This window comes from Meleagris gallopavo, chromosome 4, assembly GCF_905368555.1.
Source record: "Meleagris gallopavo chromosome 4, MGAL_WU_HG_1.1, whole genome shotgun sequence".
Taxonomy (NCBI): domain Eukaryota; kingdom Metazoa; phylum Chordata; class Aves; order Galliformes; family Phasianidae; genus Meleagris; species Meleagris gallopavo.
The window spans coordinates 24,796,940-24,809,659 of NC_139407.1; the positions used below are offsets into that span (position 1 = coordinate 24,796,940).

The 12,720-nt window shown below is 42.0% G+C and overlaps 1 protein-coding gene across 3 annotated transcripts in view; it reads left to right on the plus strand.

Moving 5' to 3' along the window:
- The first annotated feature begins 5,724 nt into the window (after nt 1–5,724).
- The window catches only part of BMP2K (BMP2 inducible kinase), a 57,082-nt gene continuing 50,086 nt past the window's right edge, over nt 5,725–12,720 (plus strand). The window contains exon 1 of one of the 3 annotated variants that reach the window (XM_085222502.1): nt 5,725–6,092. In XM_085222502.1, coding sequence (XP_085078628.1) covers nt 5,939–6,092 — 154 coding nt within the window. In that variant the 5' untranslated portion in view covers nt 5,725–5,938. The remainder of the gene's footprint in view (nt 6,093–12,720) is intronic. The other 2 variants (XM_085222504.1, XM_085222503.1) reach the window with 2 other exon arrangements.

The following is a 12,720-nucleotide window of genomic DNA, read 5'->3' on the forward strand; positions in this document are numbered from 1 at the left end:
TGTTCTCCTTTATTAATTAGATTAATGCTCCAAGTTCCCCTCTGTAAATATGAGAACATTTAGCAAAGTGTTATGAAGTCATTTGCCTCTCCTTTGTTGTTCTTATTCCTTTTTTTTTTCATGTAGTGAACTTCATTGCTTTCTGACCTCTCATTCAAAGCACTTTTTACCTCTAGATTTACCACTTTCAGCATATAATTCAAATTTAGATCTAACATAGTTCTTCCTCTAATAACTCTTTTGCAGAACAGAAATATAGCCAGTTCTGTTTCTGAAGACTAGTCTGTCCCATTTAATACAGAGCATTAAATAAGTCATTAAGATGTGAAATAACATTGACTCCCTCTTTTTATGTAGTGGTAAAACTGACAACCTACTGTGTTTTGAGAAATACTACTGAAAAATTAAAAGAAATAACACAGTTTTTTCTGTGCCTGTCTAAATTTGACCTAAACAAGCAATTCTTTTTCTATTTTCCTCTCTCCTCTTCACTATTTATATTGTGGTATAGAACTTCTAGTACGTGAGCAGTAGATCAAATTACTTCCTCTCTTAAGCTTAGATGCACATGATATTGGATAAACATTTGCCAGAAGCCTTGATTTATCTAACCAGAAATGGAATTAGAGTTCATAATCAATACTACTTAAAATGCACTTTCAGATAACTGTTAGCAGAAGGAAGTTATCTGTTGCAAAATCTTTCCAAATTATGTGCAACAATTCTGAATTTACATGAGCTTTTACAGGTACAAGTCCACCAGATATGATATGGTTCTTGTGCTTATTACATAATTTCCATGTTTGTGTGCATCAGTACAGACTATTCCCTTGCAACCAAAAAGATGTTCTTCCTTCCTGGGCTCTGAGTTACACAAATTCTCCTTCAAGCTTATGAGTGTATGTACAGAAATATTTGTAGCAAAAGAACAGACCAATGATAGATTTGCAGTTCTCTACTTTTTGAAAAATACGTGTGGAATAGAAATACATTAAATTCATCACAGAACAAATATAAAATCAAAACTTAAGTCTGCAAATTAAGTAAAAATCATAGGCAAAAAATCAACTTTTTGTATCTTAAGGGCCATGGCTTTCCAATGATTTCTTACTGCTGCACGCTTCCAAACTCAACTATACTACAAGTGGCCAAATCTCACATTGCAATAAGGATCTGCTGACCTCAGTGTCAATGGGAGTTGCACCAAATGTCACCAAAGTTGAATTTTGCTCTCTTGCGCTTGTATGTCTTCACCAGATCACCTATGGGTTTGTTTCTGTTCTATTGTCAGAAACCAGTGGTTTCTTTTCCACAATTCCTTTCTGTTTACTTTCTGATTGGAACAAATTGTAGAAACCGAAAAGGATGCTAATTTGCCTCTCATTGCCCTGGGTTTGTGAACGGCCTGGAATGCTGTTCAGATCTTCAGCCATGTACTTGCTCCAGAGGTTATGTGTGTTTTCCTACTGCAGCAAGTGATTTTTGTCATTGCATTAAGGAAAAAAACAACAAAAAAAAGCCTCTCAGTACTACTGCTGATTCAGTGGAGCGATATGATTTGATCCTAGAAAAAACAAACAGAAATCCAAAGCCAAACCAGTTGTCTCCTACAGTTTTCCTGACTCTTAGCTCATTTAAACCATTTTGTCTGGTTTTAGTGCCTTTCTCTAAAGCAAACTTCATCAAGGTCACCAGTACAAAACTAAGGAATAGTATTAAGATAGGACAGTTGTATAATTTCTGCTGTATTAAATGACGGTTCTGATGGCTTCCATGGGACAAATATGCAACACTGAAGAGAAAAGTGGGGAGGGAAAGACCTAAGTGCTTATCAGGAAAACCCCTTCAGCAGTGCTTTGTTCAGATGGACTAAAATATTACAAAAGAGAATAACCCTCACGTACTCAAGGCCAAAAAAAAACCACCCAGAAACCTAATTACGCAATAAATGCTTAACAGTTGAGCACCTATGTGACAAAGGCACAGGTCTATGTTTTCAATACAAGTGAAGAATAAATAAATGATATTTAAGAGTTTTAATAAGAATAGATTTGTAGAAAACTATATTTTTGCTTTACTTTCTAATACTAAGCATGAGTAATCAGCATGTAAAGATTTTGTCTGGAAACAGCAAGTGATTTGCAACCAGTATTTACACCAAGAAAGTTTTCCATTCATCCTTCTCCTTAACTGCTGTCAGGGACATTTGACATTTTTACAGGAAACTGTTTGATTCTTAAGGGATTCATTCAAAACCAATTTATATACTGCATGGGAGAAAGAGTTAAAAGTGGAAGATATAAGAAGAGAAATGCATGAGAAATAGTAATCATGATAAAAGGCATTTGAACTGCTCAGCAGTTTGAAGAGGATTAAATCGTCACTCCTGAAACACCAAGCTTGAGATGAGTGCATATGGAATATCTGATGTTTCATTTTCAAGTTGTTCCCACTTAGTGCCTTCATCCATAAATCTTCAAAGTGTTTTACAATGGAGTAACTAATTATCTTAGTTTTATTATTTTTTTAATTGAAGTGCAGCAGCATTCTGAAATAAAGCCAATGAGACAAACCATGACACACTATCGTGACTCTGAGAATGTGGTTGTACTAAACAAAACCACAAACAACACCAACAAAAACCTCAAGTTTGCTTTTTTGAACCTAACTGTGAGAGAAGATTCAAGATGCAAGGTGTTCAAGGTGCTGAGTAAATGGAATATGGAACTGCTTATGTTCTGTTATAGATCTACCATTATGCTATTATAAAAAAAAAAAAGAAAAAGAAAGAAAATATTGGGGACATTACAGACCCCAAGCAAGAAAAAGAAGAAAAAAAAAAAAGTAGAAGCAATATCTAAAATCTATCGAAATAGAGATGGAAACAAATGTACACAGCATGCCACTGGGACTTTTTCTCTTCTGTTTTCATGTAGTGAAAGCTCACCATTGATTTCATAGTCATAAAACCAAAAATGACCTTTATTCATTGTTGGGTGTTGATTTTTTTTCAGTAATGAAAGCTGACTATCTACTCTGATCATAGAGTTGAAGGTTTAAAACATAACCATTACTTAGGACGAGAAAAAAAAAAAAAAAAGAAGAAGGAAAAAAAGAAAAAAAAGAAAAAACCCAAACCTTACAAACAAACCATGATAACTGACTTCATGGCTTTGACCCAGTCTCTTTACTAACATCCCTCCCCTATATCTCTCCCTCTGTAGTGGATCTCTTCTGACTTCCTGATTTTCTGTTAGTTGCCCCTGGCTATTTCTTCAGACCACCCATTATATCACATCTACCCAGAACTTAACTCTACTCGTGTACACATTCAATCACTTAAAACGTTTTCAGTTTCTTTACTTTTGGTATTAGTGCAAAGTCCTTGTTGTACTGTCCCTGTGTTGAGCAGATGTTGCAGTATGTATATTGATTTTACTGCGCTGCAACTGTGGAAGACTGAAGCATCTTTTCTCTGCCTGAAAGAAAATAGGTGGTTTCATTTCAGTAAGAGATAACGGAGTTTACTTTGTGCTTCATACTCTGAGTGAAGGACTTAATCACAGAATCATTAAGGTTACAAAAGACCTCTAAGATCACCAAGTCCAACCCCACCATGTCCACTAACCATGGTACTTGAACATCTTCATGGACAGTGACTCCACCATCTTCCCAGGCAGACTGTGCCAATGCACTGCTTCACCCAACTCTCCTTTTCTTGAAATCAAAATAGTTTCTAGAAATAGCAAAATGCAGTTCTGCTCAGACAAAGAATTAAGTCAGAGTCAGTGGCTTAGTTCTGTGTTCAGATTATCACTTATTTAGCTATTTGGAGGATCGGGCCCATTTTTTTTTAAATAACCTATCAAAGCAACCATATTTCTTGGCATAAAACATCACAACAAGCTGACTTCTCATAGAAATAAACCATTTGGGTGCCAAGTTTCCAATTAAACAACTGTGGAGCTTCATAACTTAGCTGTGCTGCGGCTCTTTGGAGTTACTGGCAATGTCCTTCATTTTGCAGTGACTTGCCATATCCATCACTGCAGCTCTGCGAGCAGTAGTGATGCACGCATCTGCTGGCTATGCCGAAGCAGTTGACCTCTACATCTTCTCATGTGCAAAGACAGAGATTAGCAGTGTTAATCCCTGTATAACAAGAATGTTCATTTGTCCAGCCTTTAAATAACTCTGGCAATAATTAAATCTCTTACCTTAAAAAGCACCAAGTAAGGTGTATGGGGATAGAAGCCTCCAACATCAATAAAAGTAATGAGCCAAACAAAAACCCAATTCAACCCTCTCAGAGCAATGGTTAGAGAATATTTCACTCTTGGTTGAGGATAAGCAAAGTTGCATTCATTGCTGTCACTAAACTTATGTACTTTCAAGTCAGCTTTGCTTCTTTTTCCAAAGACAATTACAAGTTTATTTCTAAGGAGCCCAGGCACACATCACTGTGAGGATGTGCCATTCTCCTCAGTACTCTGTTCCTTTCATCTGCAATCGAAGTACCTTTATCTTCTAAGGAAAACTGTGGATTAGATTCTCTGTGTGCTGCTGAAAAAATGATCTCCAATTACAAAGAGGATGGGAACAACTGAAGAAAGGGACTATAGTGGGAATAGGTATGTCCATGCTTTCAAAGTATGATGTTGTCACTTCAACAGAGAAATACTGTCATTTGATATTAAGTTGGAGTACAGCCATATGATTAAACCAAATTTGATCCCTGAGAGGGGAAGACTTTATCCCTCTTTGGGGATAAAAATGAGGTTGTGGTAATGTGGGAGCCAGCCTCTTCTCCCAGGTAATAGCGGTAGGATGAGAGGCGATGGCGGGGAAGTTCAGGTTGGATATTAGGAACAATTTCATCTCTTTAGAAAGAGCAGTGATGCAAGTGGCAGAGGCTGCCCAGGAAGGTTGTAGAGTCACCGTCCCTCGGGTAGTTCAAGAACTGTAGAGATGTGGCACTGAGGGATGTAGTCAGTGAGCATGGTGGGGACGGGTTCGTGGTTGCACTTGGGGATCTTAAAGGTCTTTTGTAATGTATGACAAACGTTTCTTGCAATGACTTGTGTGACTATTTTGGGAGGAGCAGAGACACTTTCAGTATGAAAACCATGTCAGATTGACATCTGGTTTTAGTCTGAACTTGAATCTGAAATTTGAATCAAGCTATTGGGAAATGGGTACTTCCCCAATGCTGTTTTTAGGGAACTGTGACAAACACCGCTGATGGTGGCTGTGCTTCCTATGGGCCAGAAGCTGTTTTTCTATAAAAACTTTTCTCAAAACTCCACTTATGTTGGGGAAACCCCAGTTTTGCTCCCTCAGTGTCTACGGAGCAGATGTCCTGCGACGCTAACTTTCACAGAGAGAAATCCACAGCTGATGTTTTCTTCTCCACATCCATATTTTTACCACACTTTTTTAGCCCGTTAAGTGCTACTCGCTGCTTTGGACACTCGTGGATACCCATTGCTGGAAATTTACTCTCGTCGCCCCCCTTTTTTTTTTTTTTTTTTTTTACAGTTATTCCTCCTACGGGGTGCACAGCGCAGCCCTCAACGAGGCGCTGGGAGGACGGACAGACAACCGCCCGCACGACACACGTGAGCGCCCCCCACGCGCCTCCCGAGGCTGAAAACGTCACTTCCGGCCGCGCGCCCGCCTGCGAGAGGCGGTCTTGCGCCTGCGCGATGCGCCGCAGCGCCCTCCGCTCCCTCCCCGCGAGGCGCTCCCTCCCCTCGCGGCGCTGTGCGGGGCAGTGCTTGCTCGGCTCCCCCGGCTTGGGCGCGCCGCCCCCTTCCTCCCTTCCCTCCTCCTTCTCCTCCTCCCCGCGGCGGGCAGAGGCGGCGGGGAGCGGCCGAGGAGTGGAGGCATGTGAAGCGGGCAGCTCCCCATCTCTGGCCGCCTCGGGGCCCCGCTCGCCATGAAGAAGTTCTCCCGCATGCCCAAGGCCGAGGGGAGCGGCGGCGGCGGCGGAGCGGGCGGCGGCGCCGGAGGAGCGGGCGGCGCGGCCGCCTTGGGCCGGGTGTTCGCCGTCGGGCGGCACCAGGTCACCGCCGAGGAGCTGCTGGCGGAGGGTAACGCTGGGGCTGGGGCCGAGGACGGGCCGGGCTGGGGGGCATGTGGGTGCCCGGAAAGCTGCGGTGGGCCCCGCTGCGGGCCCTGCCGTCCCGCGGTACTGCTGCAAGGCGGTGGAAATGCTCCTCGCTTTGCACGGGAACCCAACGCGCGCAGCTGAAGGGTTGCACGCAGCTTTGTTCGGTTCAGTGTCTTCTTGAAAGTTTTCTTGGGGCAGATCTTTCCGTAGCTTGCAGTTGAAGCAGTTGAGAGTTGTGCAAACGTGCTTCCTTCTTTTGGGGGCAGAAGTAACAGGAGTTGAACGGCTTTCGTGTGGCCCCTTCGAGGCGGGTGATAAGAGCTGGTAGGGGTCAGGGTAGTGTCGATCTGTTGAAGGTCTTCAAAGCCTGATGTATTCAACCCGAATGGACTTCAGAACAGAAGAAAAACACAGGTGGCTGTTGTAATTGCATGGGTAAGGTCGTGGTGAAGAAGCCTAGAGGAACAGTGCTCTGTTGGTGAGCTGTTGGGACAGAAGTGTGTGCTGGGGGCTGACGGGACGCTCACTGTGAGCTTTCTGTTCAGCCCTGCTCTTCCTGACACACTGCAGCAGTTCATGAATGAAAAGTTTCCTTTTACCCAGGAGTGACTTCCTGACAGTCGTGTTTTCCTGCGGTGAGGTTGCAGTTAATAGTAATTGTTGGCGGGTGATGTATTGGTAATATTAAGGTCCAATATTAATACTTACTATAAATTCTGATTAATAATCTCCTCTGCTTTGGGGCAAGAATAACTGCTTTTTTTTCTCTGATCCCTCTGAATGTTACTGGTTTTATTCTCTGGAAACCCAATTCTGCTGAGCTGCTTGGGCTTGTCAGGTAGGTCTAGCTATTCAGTGCTGGTGAAATACAATTTATGAGTGAGTTTAAGGGATTTATGGTAGAGCTTTAGATCGTGTAACAAGAAGCATTGTTAGTACATTAATGACTGTAACCAACTTAACAAATCTGTTTCAATACAGATGCATAGCAACATTCTGTGGTATGGAGAGGTTCTTTTACTAGCTGTCAGGATTAATGGCATGATATGTCTGTTGGATTCCAAGTGTTGACCCCCACACCTTCCTTATTTTGCTTCTGAATTGGAAAGCCAAGACCTGACTTTCTAAGTGATGAAAGCTTCCTGTGACTAGAACAAGTAGCACAAGTGATGCCAAAGGGCTCAAGTCGTAACTACATTCGTTGTTCTAATGTCATAGGCTGTACTAATTTTACCCTTTGCTGTGTTTCCTTTGTTGGTACAGGTGTTGCTCACAAAACACTTCTGTAGTCTTTGACAGCATTGTTTTATTACGGTGTTTTAAAGGCAAAGCCATGTTGCATTACGATGTAGTTCTCTTGCACAAGTCATTTATATAGTGCTATCTAAAGCACAGCAAGTTTACATAGTGAAGTAGGAACAAAGGTTCAAGAGCTGTGTTCAGTAGTATCTTGTTTCTTTTGTGTTAAACTTATCTCTTTTCTGAATACTTCTTAACATCAGTAACCCTGGGCTCAGTATGTTGTAAGATGGAGTTTGTTTTTGAGGTATGTTATTCAGAGATAAGGAAAAACAGTCAATTTGGGTTAAGTTTTGATGGAGGAAGTGAGCTGCTCATTGTTGCAAAGTATGAGGCAGAAGCAGAGAGGGACAGTGGAGCTATGCAGAGCGAGTGATGCAGGCAGAGCGAAGGCCTGCTGCTTGGATCTTTTTGTTGCACAAGAGTGCATGCAATGAAGCAGAACTTTGGGAAATTAAATCTGATGCAAATATGGAGAAGTCTGTCTTTTTGAAGGATTGGGTGATGTGCTGGCAACACTAAAGTTAGTTACGGGGTAGCTCCAGTACTGAAAAAGGCTTTGTAGCAGCAGCTGCAGCAGACTGAATGTGGAAACTATGAAACGTCATTTCAAATCAATCTCAAATGTCAAATGCAAAACAGTAAATATTGTGAACAGTGAAAAGGAAAGTAAAACCAAGCAACTTGGCATAATATTTCTGATTTATATAAGAAGGAGTTAGAAGGTTGTGGCTTTGCAATAGGATGTGATACTGCTTCATTTTTTGCCTTGACTTACGATTCAGAAATATATTTAAGGAAAACAGTGAAACTTATCTTCCTGGAGACTTGTAAGGATAGGCACTGAAAGCTGTTTTGAAATTAGAATTCAGTTCTATTATTGCCCTGATTATTTGGGAGGTCTTGGAATTGTGTATTAAACAGAGGAAATAAAGCTTTTTCCAGATTTGAGACTGTCTGTGCCTTTAGATTTAGCAGGCAAAGATGGGCATAGTAAACATTGTGTGCAAAGTTAGCGTGTTGGTGTGTTTTCACTGAGTGCAGACAAAGCAGGAAGAGGCACTTTAGGGTGTTGAAAAAAAAAAAAAATTAGGAGGAAGGAGGGAGAGATGATGTGCAGTAGTCTCGAACCGGCTTAGTTTGAAAGCACAGAAGGATGCTCACTGTACTGCTTCCATTGTATTTCCTATTTAGAATTGATCAGTGCTGTCATGAGGTATAGGTGATCATCTTTAAAAAGTAAAGCTGCTGTGTAGGTTTTTTTTGTTTTCCTTTTTGGCTTGGTTTTGGTTTTGTGTCTTTGGTTTTTCTTTTTCTGTGGTACAGCTAATAATCTGTCATTCAGTACCTTGCATTCCTTGAACTGGCATTTCAAGTACCACCGTTTCAGTGACTCCTTCAGGCTGGTAGTTCTGCTATTGCCTGGGACAGTAAGTGTTGTATCTGGCCACTCTGTGATTTCCTAATTAAGCTGTATTTATGTAGTTCAACAGCAAAATGGGTTAACTTCATGTCAGATGGTAGCCCCTTCTTTTAGGCTACAAAGTGTTTGTTTCTTTGGAGCTGCTACACAAATGATGCAGGAATCCATGCCTGTCCTTGTTCTTTAAGCAGAAGCCCTTCAAGCCAGTGAGCTGGGACCCTGCTGAAAGAATGGAAAGGATTGGTGCAGCTTAGGTCATCTGGAGTTCATACTTTTTCAATGCAGTTTAAGGGTTGGAACATGTATCTGGAAAATACTCTTATTTTGTGAAAAAAGAATAGCACTGCTGCTAAGTGGTTGTAAACTTCTATAGTGGGCTGGTACTGGTGGGCCTGGAGCAATCTTCAGCGAAGAACCATAAATTGTAAGAAATGGTGTTCTAGAAACAACAATAAGTCATTATGATCACGAAGTGGGAATGCTAATCTGGCTGTGGGTAAGCTGCTGTGAAGTGGATTTCTCAGGATCATCCAGTAGGTGCTGTATGCCTGTGACCCTGGTTAGAGATGAAGAATGTGTTTGTGTACTTCAAATAGGGTGCAAGAAGGGGGTGACTGTTACCAAAAACCATGGTTCTGGCAAAGGAGTCTGCTGATGGTTTTTGCAGGGAGCAAGAGTCTCCTGTCATGAGGCTTGAATACCTTTTTTTCCCCTCTGACCATCCCACTAGAAAGCTTGTGGAGGTGGAATATTTATGACTTGCTTCAGAGAAACTGGTTTCCAGAAGTTTTCAGTGCTGCTTTTCTGTGAATGACTTCATATCTAGGACCAAAGGACCCGGGGGGAAAAAAGCATCTGAAATTGTTATTGCTTTTAAGTTAATAAGTGTTTGTATTACACACAATGTTTGCTTCATTTTTTAATACGATGGTTAAATCATTAGTTTCTATGAGCATAGAGGACAAATGAAAAGTTGAAGTTTCCCTCTGTAAAATTGGAAACTCATCCTTTCTTGTATAATTCTCCTTATGCTCCAACTTCCTGGAGTCAGTACTGGCAAACTCTTGAAGCAATGAGCATGCAAGCTGGATTGTTCTGCTTCAACTGAGCATGCACGTACTTGATGATATGCATTATTTAGTTGGTCTTTCTATTTGTACTGTCCAAACTGAGTCCTAAAGCTGCTTTAGTGAGGAGTACACATCCTGCTGTTTGAGGTCGTGTGCTTTGCTTTTGTAAGTTGTCATGCTGTTGGGTCTTGTTTCATTTTCTTTTTATAATGACAAATGTATCTTGTTGGAAATTTTTTTTATTTCTCCAATTAATTGTCTGAGGAGGAAGGGGAACCTTAAGATGTAATTGTCATCACAACTGTGGTCAAGTCTGCATTGTGTCATCTCCAGGAAGGAGATGCACTGAGCTGTTCAAATATCTTCTCAAAATTAGGATCATCTTGAAAGTTTCTCTGTCTTAGGTATATTAGCAATCACACTTAAACTACTAGTTCAACTTCCTGACATGCAGAAGTTTCTCTTGCCTTTCTGTTTTTCCAAGTCCCATTTCACTGAAGCTTTCATACCCCCACTTTTAGTTCTTTACGGTTAGATATGTGGGAGATTTGCAATTGAGGAAGCTGCTGCAGATTCTTAAGTGTGCCTGTGTACATCGTTCACTGCTTTCTCTCGTGTGAAAGTTTGACTTTGTTTGCTCTGCAGGGAGAAGTGCCCTTGTAATGGATCTGTTAACTTGAGTACTTGAAGTGATTAAATGCGTGTGGGGTACCAACACACTTAACTTAGAGGTCCTGATTCTGCAGTGTGCAAGATGCAGCTTAATCTCCAATGTGATGAATGTAGTTGGTGCACTGTCACTTCTGCCATGACTCTGTGGCATGGTGATCTCTTATGCAGCAAGCTGAAACTTTTAATTACTGGGATTCTTCATTGGTTTAGTGTTTATGTAGCATTGCTGTTTTTTGCAGTAACTGCTATTTAGTTTTCAGTAGGAATCCAGGTCAGTTGCTTGGATAGATCAGAAGCTGGAAGGTTGTCTGGAAATATTACTTATGGACTTTGAGTTGGGATTGGTCATGTCGAGTTCTCAGGGTATAACATTACTGAATCTGTGCTTACGCATGATCTTAAAGGTTGTGCCTTTTTCTCATTCTGTCTCAAACACAGCTTTGCTTTGCTAATATTTGGCTAGCAGATACAGCTTGTTTAAGTCCGGGAGGTACACGGAAAGAAGAAAGCAGCATGAGGACTTTCTGACTTTGATTTTGACTGAATGCATAGAAAAGCCGCGTGCAGCTATAACACCAGTCACAAGTGGTGTTCCCCAGGGGTTGGTGCTGGGGCCTGTCCTCTTCAATATCTTTATTGATGAGCTGAATGAAGGCATTGAGTGCACCCTTAGTAAGTTTGCGGATTTCACCATGTTGGCAGGAAGTGTTGATCTGCCTGGGGGTAGTGAGGCCCTGTAGAGGGATCTGGACAGGCTGACTCACTGGGCTGAAGCCAATGGGATGAGGTTCAACAAGGCCAAGTGCTGAGTCCTGCACTTCGGTCACAACAGTTTTGCAGGATTAGGGCAAAGTGGCTGGAAGACTGTGTAGAGGAAACAGACCTGGGGGTATTGATTGGTGCTCAGCTGAACGTGAGCCAGCTGTGTGCGCGGGTGGCCAAGAAGGTCAATGGCATCCTGGTTTGTGTCAGAAATAGTGTTGCCAGTAGGAGCAGGGAAGTGATTGTCCCACTGTATTCAGCACTGATGAGGCCACACCTCAAGTACTCTGTTCAATTTTGGGAGCCTCTCTACAAGAAAGACATGGAGGCCCTGGAGCTTGTCCGAAGAAGGGCAATGAAGCTGCTGAGGGGTCTGGAGCACAAATCTCATAGGGAGCAGCTGAGGGAGCTGGGTTTGTTTAGTCTGGAGAAGTGGAGGCTCAGGGAGGCCTTCTTGCATTCTACAACTGCCTGAAAGGAGGTTGTGGTGAGGTGGGGGTTAGCCTCTTCGCTCGCATAACTACAGATAGGACAAGAGGGAATGGCCTCAAGTTGCACCAGGGAGATTGAGACTGGGTGTTAGAAAGTACTTCTCCAAAAGAATGGTCAGGGAGTAGAACAGCTGTCCAAGGAGGTGGTGGAGTTGCCAAGCCTGGAGGTGTTCAAGAAACGTTTAGAATCATAGAATCACAAGGTTGGAAACAGCCTATAAGATCATCTAGTCCAACCATCTTCTCATTACCACTGCTACTGCAAGCTACTAAACCATATCTTGCAGCTCCTCACCCAGGCTTTAGATGTTGTACTGAAAGACATGGTTTAGTGGGAAATATTGGTGGTAGGTGGACAACTGGACTTTTCTTTTCCAACCTTGGTGATTCTATGACAGCCCCAAAAGTAAGCATGCTGCCTTATTTCAAATGTGTTTTCAGAATGGCAGGGGGTGAGGTGCTGAAAAAAGTTTTGATCCGTAAGTGATGAAAATAGGGAGGTTATGCTTTAATGCTTGCGATTTATCTTCAGTGTTTTCAAGCCTAATGCAGGCAGATAAACTGCAAGTAGATTGTCGTTCTGCCTTTTACAGGGTGTAGCCGTATTCTGTGTAATAAGGGAGCCCAAACTAGGAGTGAGTTTGGATATTAGCACGTGGTCCTTGTCTTACATGAAGTGAAAATACTGTTTCTTGTAATACAGTGCACTAAGTGCTGTTAACCTGATTTGCAGTGCTGTGTACACAGGAAGCTTGCATGCTACCTAGTGCACTACCTACCTTGGTGTATTCAAGAAGTACCATTCTCACAGTACCAAATAGCTTATGTACAACATTAGTACTTCACTGTTGCTCACCCACTCTCTACAGCTGCTTCATGTAAATGGAAGTT